At 36.3% G+C, this 10,662-nt stretch overlaps 2 protein-coding genes across 2 annotated transcripts; both read left to right on the top strand.

Annotated features, from left to right (window-relative positions):
* The first annotated feature begins 7,380 nt into the window (after positions 1 to 7,380).
* Positions 7,381 to 9,627, top strand: LOC113350886. The gene is made up of 3 exons (XM_026594989.1): positions 7,381 to 7,695; positions 7,875 to 8,783; positions 8,899 to 9,627. Exons 1-3 carry the CDS (start codon positions 7,381 to 7,383, stop codon positions 9,625 to 9,627), a joined length of 1,953 nt encoding a protein of 650 aa, XP_026450774.1.
* A 124-nt stretch (positions 9,628 to 9,751) lies between these two features.
* On the top strand, positions 9,752 to 10,084 carry LOC113350885 (uncharacterized mitochondrial protein AtMg00860-like). The gene has a single exon (XM_026594988.1). The coding sequence runs from the start codon at positions 9,752 to 9,754 to the stop codon at positions 10,082 to 10,084; it is 333 nt and encodes a 110-aa protein (XP_026450773.1).
* The last annotated feature ends 578 nt before the right edge of the window (positions 10,085 to 10,662 follow it).

The following is a 10,662-nucleotide window of genomic DNA, read 5'->3' as shown; positions in this document are numbered from 1 at the left end:
ATCTTAGTTCGTGTTCGGAATGGGACTGGAGTCTGTTTTCCTTTAGCTTGTTTTATTTGTTTCCTAGTATGTCTTCTTTTTCGTTTAGTTGGAAGAATAACTAGTTCTTTGAATAGCAATGATTGTGACTACACATAGCTATTATTTTTCATCTTCTTGTTCTTTTTTAGGTTTAATGGTTTAAATTCTAAAAATATTTGGAGGATGATGTTTTGCAGTATTTAATCTTTATGTTTTGTTATATTGCAATTTGTTATGGGATTGGTGTTTACGCCCGTGAACTATGGTTGTCCCATACTTTGTCAAAAGTAAAGTCGTTCGTGGTCGGTATTCACGTACTGGTAAAATAATGAATTGACTTTTGACAAATACAAAAGTTAAGCCTATATTGTCAATTATTTGATGAAATATAGGTTAAAATCTTTTGTTTTCAAGGATTATGTCTATTAATATCGTTATGCAAATAGTGATCGGAAGATAGAATGAATCCTCGTGTATTCCGCAGTATTGATCATCCCTGATCCATATTTTATGTATTACTGTGAGTCTCCGTAATGTATCTTATGTTGAGCACTATACAACCAAGTTGATTTTTTAGCTTAGTTGGTGTTCCGTGAGGCATGTTATGTCGAGCATATTGAACTAAATTAATCATCTTGTTTGGTTATTTAGTTATTGCTCCGTAAGTTTTCTTATGTTGAGCACAATCAATTGAATTGACCACTTTTTTTGTTTAATTTGATTGCGTATTCCGATTAAATTAATCATGGGTTTACTTGTGATTAATTCGATTGAGTTTTTGGATAGAGGAAATCATTCTTATGGTTTTTGGTATCCAATAAAAATCATTCTTTTCTTTCGAAATTAAGGTCGCTCTTGTTGTTCTTTCGGAAATGACATCAAATGGGGGAGAGTTCTTTTGAACTTGTGCTTAATGGTCATATCTTGAGGGGTGTGCGGCTGTGGAATTTTAGAGGGGTTATCTTGTATCTTTAAACTCCTTGATGAATGCATTTAGCTTCAGCTTTATGATTGCATCTAAATTGGTTGGTATGTATTTTTTTCTTTTGTCATGAAATGTCTCTCTCGGAAATTTCATTATGATCCCGTTCTTGTACCTTTTCCAATTTTATTGACAAAAAGGGGGAGAATTAATATATATTTCACACTACAAGTACATATGGTTTTCGGATCATTGTGTAAGGGGGAGTGGTTTCCATGTGAGATGGAGTATTGACTAAGGGGGAGTGATACATATCACCATAGTATTATTGTTGAAGTTGTGATACAATTGAACTTTGACGCTATGTAATAATACTATGAATTGTATAACAATGATCGAGAACTATGTTTTCTCATTGTTATAGCTACGGATCTTCAACAACGGTGATGCTAAACTTATAACCTTTGGGATCATTGGAGTACTTGGAAGTGACGAACATTTCGAGGAATGTTGAAGATTAGACATGTGGAATAGGAGCTACTAAAGTTTCTTTATCTTTTTTGTATTCCATATGTATTGATAGTTTTGTCACTAAAATTGACAAAGGGGAGATTGTTAGAGCATTGCTCGGTCGAACTCGCATGCGTTGCTATCTCAAGCATGTTTGTCAATGTTAGTGATCAAAACTATAAGTCTTGATTTCTAGTCTATTATAGCTAAGTCTCGGACTAGGATAGAAAGTGTAGTTGAGATCAATAACTTCATCGAGATTCATCATACAAGTAGAAGAACTACTCAAGGAACCGGTGGAACTTCTCTACAAAAAGGTATGTGAAGACTCGAACTTATCTATCACTCAAAATTTCATGTACTCTATCTCCTACTCTTTCAGACAAGAAGTTGTATGCTATATATATAGACTTGGATTATACACATTTGGTATTCCGAGTTGAGTATACCTCGTCTATCTATATCTCGAAATATGTGTTGGTAAGCTTTTCGCTTCGATCAAGTTTATCTTTACCTAGTGACGAAAGTAATGACATGTTTCAATCATCTTGAAAATTTCTTTGACGAGAAATGGTGTAACAACTATATAACGTCCTCTAAGAATGTTTGAATGATTGAAATGAGAGTTTAGATTACATAACCAATGGTGGACATAAGCATTGTTGTGGAAACACATTTATGTATAAGTCCTATTCCTTGAACCAAAGTTTGCGAACTTTGTTGATCAAGAGAACCGGAAGAATGGCGTGAGCCAAGTCCGCGAACTGCCGAAGTTCTCAAACCCGAGAATTTCTGCTGGAGTTGACAATCTACTTGCATGAACTTAAGCCCGCGAACCTAGTCTGCGAACTTGATAAGGTTATATATCTGAAGATGATTTCTAAACTTAAACTTAAAAAGACTAAGGAATGCAGTTTGCAAACCGTGGCTATAAAAGTTCATGAACCAATTCAAGTGAATCAAATCATCTTTGCTTCAATTGTGTCTTTTGTAGTACATAAGATTTCCTTTCAATTGAAAAACTCTCTAACTAGTTCATCTTGAAGTCATTTGAACTAGTTATTGTAAAGAAGAGCATGGTTGATATGAAATGCTCATATGGCTAACCATTTGGTTAACTATTATTGAACCAACAAGTGCATACGTTTGGGTACGGTTAACAAACCTAGAAACGTTCATTGTCAAGTGTGTGTAACAAGCTAAGTTTTTGATCTAACGGTTAAGAAATATTAGCTTGAATATAAATCAGGTTTTCATCTAACGATGGATATTGATTGCTTTGTTACCAAGGTAACTTAATTGCAAACCCTGATTTGAAAGACTATATAAAGGAGACATCTAGTATTGTGCAAAACTAATCCACACACCTTACTTGTGATACTAGTTTGTGTGCTAGAGTCGATTCTCCTTTAACCTTTGGTTTTCTTCTTCTAAAACCAGGTTAACGACTTAAAGACTTCATTGGGATTGTGAAGCCAGACCGATACTACTTTTATCGTAGTTGTGTGATCTGATCTTGCATCTTCTATCGTACGAGTACAATAAGATTGATTGGCTTGAGATTGATATCTCTGATAGGCAAGATAAAAAAAACTAGTCACAAACATCTTCGTCTCATTGTTTGTGATTCCGCAACATTTTGTTTTGCTACCATACGATTAAGATTGTTGTGAGGTGATTGATAACTCTAGGCTGTTCTTTGGGAATATAATACCGGATTATAAATTGGTTCTTGTTCACCTTGATTATTATCAAAATATGGAGCAAAACCTTTAGGGTTTATCTGTGGGAGACAGATTGATCCTTTGATAGACTTGTCTGTGTGAGACATATTTATTTATTGTCAAAGCCTGCGATTTTGGGTCGTAGCAACTCTTAGTTGTGGGTGAGATCAGCTAAGGGAATCAAGTGCGCAGTATCCTGCTGGGATCAGAGGCGTAGGAAGTACAAATGTACCTTGGATCGGTGGGAGACTGATTGGGGTTCAACTACAGTCCATTCCGAAGTTAGCTTGGAGTAGGCTAGTGTCTGTAGCGGCTTAATACAGTGTGTGTTCAATCTGGACTAGGTCCCGGGGTTTTTCTGCATTTGAGGTTTCCTCGTTAACAAAATTTCTGGTGTCTGTGTTATTTCAATTTCCGCATTATATTGTTTTATCTTTATAATTGAAATAATACAGGTTGTGCATTAGATCATCAATTAGAGTAATCCAACCTTTGGTTGTTGATTGTCATTGATTGATCCTTGGATATTGGTATTTGGTACCATCCAAGTTATTCCTTGCATTTGATTAGAACTCGAAGTTCCTGTTTGAGTAAATCAAATGAAGAAGAGAGATATAAACTCGTTGATATACTTTTAATTGATTGAGTCTTGTTGATTCTCTTAAAAGTATATTCGAGTTTGTCCATATAGATTGCTAAGCGAAATATTGGGTGGTATTGTTAGACCCCCGCTTTTTCAACTATACCATATAGATTTCCCATACCAATAATTGATGATATGATTGATATGCTTTCTGATGCTAAAGTGTTTACAAATCTTGATTTACGAAGTGGATATCATCAAATACGTATTCGAGAAGGTGATGAATGAAAAACAACTTTCAAGACAAAGGAAGGTTTGTATGAGTGGTTAGTCATGCCTTTTGGTCTATCTAATGCTCCCAGCACATTTATGCGTCTAATGAACCAAGTTCTGCAACCTTTTGTTGGAAAATTTGTCATTGTCTATTTTGATGACATATTGATTTTTAGCAATAGTGAAGAAGAGCATCTTATGCATTTATCTCAGGTTTTTACAGCTTTACAAGAAAATGTTTTGTATGTAAACTTGAAGAAGTGCACACTCTTTACCAACAGAGTTACTTTTTTGGGCTATGTTATGTCAGATACTGGTATTTCTGTGGATGATTCTAAGATCAAAGCAATTGTTGATTGGCCTGTTCCAACTTTTATACGTGAAGTACATAGTTTTCATGGTTTAGCTTCATTCTACAGAAGATTTGTGAGGAATTTTAGTACCGTTGCAGCTGGTTTAATAGATTGTTTGAAGCATGATACTTTTGAATGGACTGAAGAAGCAGACTCAAAGAGAAGTTATGTAGTGACCCTGTTCTTGCCATGCCAAATTTTTATAAGTTTTTGAGATTCATTGTGATGCTTTTATTGTTGGCATTGGTGATGTGTTATCTCAAGAAGGGAATCCAGTTGCATACTATAGTGAAATGAATTCATATACAAGAAAGAAGTGGTCTACTTATGAGTTGGAATTAATTGATCTTGTTCAAGCTCTTAAGAATTGGCATCTTTATCTTATTCACAGTGAGTTTGTTGTCAATACTGATAATCAAGCTCTTAAGTTTTTAAAAACTTCAGCAAAGGTCAATCAGATGCATGATAGATGGTTATCTACTATCAATCAGTACACATTTTCTATTAAACATCAGAGTGGAAAACTGAATCAGGTGGATGATGCTTTGAGTAGAAGAGCTCATCTTCTTGTCACTCTCAGACATGAGAGTTTAGTTTTTGATTTCTTGAAAGATTTGTATGGTGAAGATAAAGATTTTAAGAATCTATGGAAAAAGTGTGGTTCTTCAACAGGCAGTGCTGGTGATTATCTCATTCAATATGTTTTCTTTTTAAAGGAAATCGTTTTCTGTATACCACAGTGTTCTTTACGTCTTCATCTGATCCAAGAATTACATGGAAGTGGCCTAGGAGGACATTTTGGACGTGATAAAACCATTGCTTTGGTTGAGGAACGTTATTTTTGGCCTTCCATTAAACGAGACATTCAGAAGTACGTACAAAAATGCATGGTTTTTCAGCAGTCTAAAGAGAATATCAAAACACAGGATTATATACTCCACTTCCAATTCCTGATGCACCTTGGGTGGATATTAGCATGGACTTTGTGCTTGGTTTACCACGTACTTCCAGGAGGAATGATTCTATTATGGTGGTTGTTGATCGTTACTCAAAAATGGCTCACTTCATAGCATGCAAGAAAACTACAGATGCCTCCAATGTTGCTTATTTATTTTTCAAAGAAGTAGTACGTCTGCATGGAATTCCCAAGACAATTATTTCTGATCGAGACACTAAGTTTTTGAGCTACTTTTGGAAGTCTTTATAGATGCGTTTGGGAACTAAACTTCAGTATAGTACAACAACTCACCCTCAAACAGATGGACAAACTGAAGTAGTCAATCGATCTTTCGGAAATATGATTAGAGCCAAGGTTATTGGAGGAAAAGAGAAGCAATAGGATAATGATAATCTACTTCCAAACATGGAATTTGCTTATAATACTTCAGTCAATCGATCCACAGGTAAGACACCTTTTGAGATTGTTTACTCTAAAGTTCCTAATCATATTTTGGATTTGGTGGTGCTTCCCAAGCTTCATAAATCAAATGCTAAGGCAGATAACTTTATTGAGAAAGCTTCGCTCATACATCAAGAAGTAAAGTCAAATCTTGCAGATTCTAATAACAAGTACAAGGAAGATGCAAATCAGCATAAAAGACTTAAGACTTTTGATGAAGGAGAACTGGTTATGATTCATCTCAGAAAAGAAAGATTCCCTACTGGTACTTACAACAAGACCAAGATGAAGAAATATGGACCATTCAAGATTTTGACAATGCAGCATCATCGTTGTTGAAGATCCGTAGCCATAACAATGAAAAAACAAAAGCTCTCAGTCATTGTTATACAGTGTCATAGTATTATTACACAATATCAAAGTTCAATTGTATCACAACTTAGACAATAATACTATGGCAATATGTATCATTCCCCCTTAGTCAATACTTCATCTCACATGAAAACCACTCCCCCTTACATAATGATCCGAAAACCATATGTATTTGTAGTGTGAACTACACATTAATTCTCCCCCTTTTTGTCAATAAAATTGGAAAAGGTACGAAAACTAGTGGGATCCTAATGAAATTTCCATAGAGACACTTCATGACCAAAAGAAAGCACATATCAACTTTTTAGATGCAATCATATAGCCGAAACTAAATGCATTCATCAAGGAGTTTATAAAGATACAAGATAACCCCTATAATATTCCACATCCGCACTCTCCACAGATATTTGGCAATTAAGCACAAGTTCAATTAAGAACTCTCCCCCATAAAATGTCATTCCCGAAAGAACAATAAGAGCGACCTTACTTTCACAAGAAAAAAAGGTTCTTTGGACAACAACAAATCACATAAGAATATGAATTTGTATCCAAAAATCTCAACTAAATTAACCACAAGAGAACCCATGATTAATTCAATCGGAAATGCTCAACATAAGAGAACTTATGGAGCCACACAGTATATACATAAAAAATATGGATCAGGGAAGATCAATAATGCGGAATAAACAAAGATTCATCATATCTTTCATTACTATTTGCACAGTGACATACAATAGACTTAACCTTTGTAGACAAAAGCTCATCCTTTCTTCCATAAATATTTACATAATGACATGAAAGGCTTAACTTTAGTTTGTCAAAAGTTCATTCAATCTTTTATCAATACTTGCATATTGTCATGTCCCTTGCCATGAACTATTATGGGCTAGCCATCCTTAGTAGGTGCCCTTAGTAAATCGTAGCTAGTGTTCAGGTCAAGTTTGTTGTAAGTATGTTGATCACACGCTGGCCTGACGAATGTTGTCTTTATTATTCTGGTTGGATGTAGGAAAGACTCATTCAGAGAATTAATCAATTAGAGTTATTTTACTCTTTCAGCTCGTCTCTCTCTATCTTCTCCTCTTTCGACTAATTCTTCTTCTTCATGAATCTTCCCTTCTTATTCTTCTAATTAAACCTAACAAGAGTTATTATTGATCAACCATTGTAGTTCACTCACTACAAGTGTTATCAGAGCACTCGATTCCGAGTGAACGTTAACCATGGTGAGTAAAGCTGAGTCTGATGCTCTAACTAAACAGATAGCTTTAATTCTACAAGTTAATGAAAATTTGACCAAAGAAGTATTAGAGATTAAAGCTAAACAGGATTCACCCTCTCCGCTGATGTTGAATACGATGATGGATCTGTTTAAAATCGAATCGAGGAAACTGTTGGATGAATATCGAGAGCAATCAGCTAGATCTGGTGATGGAATACTGGAAACTCCAGTTATGAACAAACAAAACAATCGATCCGGCGGTGGTAGTAATTTTTCTGGTGAGAACTCTAATTTTACTTATACACATAAGCTTAAAGTAGATTTTCCTAGATTTGATGGAGTTAATCCCATATCCTGGATTATGAAGTAATCTAAATATTTCAACTGCATCAAATGAATGAGGAACAAAAATTACATGTTGCCTCTATGTATTTAGAAGGAAAAGCTGATATCTAGTTTCAAGATTATCAAGTGGGTAAAAATATTATCTACTAGGAGGTATTCATAAGAGATATATGTTCACGATTCCAAGAGCTGGGTCACGATGACATAGTTGGTGAATTCAACAAACTGAGTCAGTATGGTATTGTGTTAGAATATCAAGAGCTCTTTGAGGAGCTTAAGGCATTGATGTTGGCTAAGAACAGACACCTTACTGAGGAGTATTTCACATCCAGCTTCATCAGTGGCTTAAAAAAAGAATTAAGGATTGTTGTAAAAATATTTTCTCCTACCACACTTGAGAAGGCAATATACTTGGCACGAATGCAAGAAATAATGATAGAGAGTACTGCAAAAAAGGCTAGATCCAATAGACTACCCCCATTATTCATTCCACAGGGTCATAAGAGTGTGGTGACTAGTCCAAAGTCCACATCCCCTTCTCCAAGACAATCTACAACCACCAGCCCAAAATTGCCTCATGTTAGAAAGCTCACTTATGCTGAAATGAAGGCAAGGAAGGAAAGAGGGTTGTGTTATAATTGTGATGAAGAGTTTAAATATGGCCACAAGTGCCTCAAACAACAGCTATTCATGTTGGTGGCAGATGATGAAGAGCAAACTAAATCTGAAGATGAATCACCCTCCAGCACTCCATTAATACAAGAAGTGGTAGAAGAAGAGGTGGAAATATTAGTTCATGCCTTGTCTGGTAATACATCTCCAAGCACTATCAGGATACATGGCAAGATCTTAAACAAGAAATCCATTACCATATTGGTGGATAGTGGAAGTACACATAGTTTTATAGATCCTGAATTAGCCAAGTTGAGTGGATGCTTAGTGGAACCAACTGCAACATTCCAAGTAGTTGTGGCAGATGGAAATAAACTGGTAAGCTCTTCTAGATGCCCAGAATTTCAGTGGGAAATGCAGGGTCATAAATTTCAATTTGATATGAAGGTCCTAGCACTTGGGGGGGGGGGGGGGTGACATGGTCTTAGGAGTGGATTGGATGAAAGGGATTAGTACAGTCCAGTTTGACTTCAAAATATTGGTTGTTACATTTAATATGAAGGGGAAGAAGGTGGTGTTACAAGGTATCACTGAGAGTGCCAGAATTTCTCTCATGACTGGCAAGAAATGTGCTAGATACATGAATAAACACAAGCATGGACTAGTAGGGCATTTGTACTCCCTCACTGGAGAAGAAAAACAAACTATGACACCTCCTACCCTGCAACCACTACTAAATTCCTTCCAACCCATTTTTCAAGAACCCACAACCCTTCCTCCTACCAGGAGCCATGATCATCACATACCCTTGCAGCCACTTTCTTCACCTCCCAACCAAAGGCCTTACAGGATACCCTACATTCAAAAAGATATAGTGGAGAAATTGGTAAAAGAAATGCTAGCCTCTGGTGTTATCATGCCAAGTCACATTCCTTACTCATATCCAATCCTACTTTTCAAGAAGAAGGATGGTAGTTTGAGGTTTTGTGTAGACTATAGGAGGCTAAATGAAATCACCATCAAGAATAAGTACCCAATACCTGTCATTGATGAGCTGCTAGATGAATTAAAGGGTGCAAAGGTGTTCTCCAAAATAGACTTAAGGGCAGGGTATCACCAAATAAGAGTTCATCCAAGTGATATTCACAAGACAACATTTAAAACCCACCAAGGCCATTATGAATTTCTAGTAATGCCATTTGGGCTCACTAATGCACCAGCAAGCTTCCAGGCTCTCATGAATGATATATTTCAGCCTTACTTGAGGAAGTTCATTTTGGTGTTTTTTTGATGACATACTGGTGTACAGTCCAGATATGGAAACTCACATCCAACACTTAACTATCACTATGGAGATACTAAAAAAGCGTTTCCTGTTTGCTAAACTCAGCAAGTGCTCTTTTGGTCAGTCATAGATGGAATATCTAGGGCACATCTTTACTGGTGAGGGTGTTGCTGCTGATCCTGAGAAGGTTTCTTGCATGGTTAAGTGGCCAGTACCGGCCACCTTAAAGGACCTCAGGGGATTCTTAGGCTTGACTAGTTACTATAGGAAGTTTGTTAAGGATTATGGCCTCATCTGTAAGCCCTTAACTGAGCTACTTAAGAAGAATAAATTCCAGTGGAGTGAAGCAGCACAAGCAGATTTCCAACAATTGAAAGAAGCAGTAACCAAAACTCTTGTATTGGCCTTACCAGATTTCACCAAGCTTTTTAAGTGGCAACTGATGCTTGTGATGTGGGAGTAGGAGCTTCCTCAATGCAGGGGAAGAGACCTGTAGCCTTCTTCAGCAAAGGTATGGGAAGCATATTTCTAGCCCTATCTACTTATGAGAAGGAAAATGATGGTTGTTGTTCTGGCAGTTTCTAAATGGAGGACTTACTTGTTGGGGAATGAGTTCACCATTTAAACTGATCATCAAAGTATCAAATACTTTATGGAACAAAGAATTCACTCCATGCTGCAACATAAATGGCTTGCTAAACTCTTAGATTATACTTATGAGTTAAAGTACAGGAAGGGAGCGGATAACTTAGTAGCTGATGCTTTATCTAGAGTCAACCATGGAGAAGTTTTGTCATGTCAGGCTATTACTCAAGTTTAGCCAACATGGCTCCAAGATATTCAAGATAGCTACAATAATGACTGCATTGCTGAAAAATAGATTTCAGAGCAGACAATAAATAACACAAGAGATAGATGGGTTTACTTACTTGAATGGAGTTCTGAGGTACAAACAAAGACTATACATTGGTCAGTCTGGTGATCTGAGGAAGACCATTATTACTGCCTTGCATTCTTCACCAGTTGGGGGACACTCAGGAG

This window comes from Papaver somniferum, chromosome 2, assembly GCF_003573695.1.
Source record: "Papaver somniferum cultivar HN1 chromosome 2, ASM357369v1, whole genome shotgun sequence".
NCBI classification, from domain to species: Eukaryota; Viridiplantae; Streptophyta; class Magnoliopsida; order Ranunculales; family Papaveraceae; genus Papaver; species Papaver somniferum.
The sequence above is the reverse complement of the archived record's forward strand: the minus strand, read 5'-3'. Positions and strand labels throughout refer to the sequence as shown.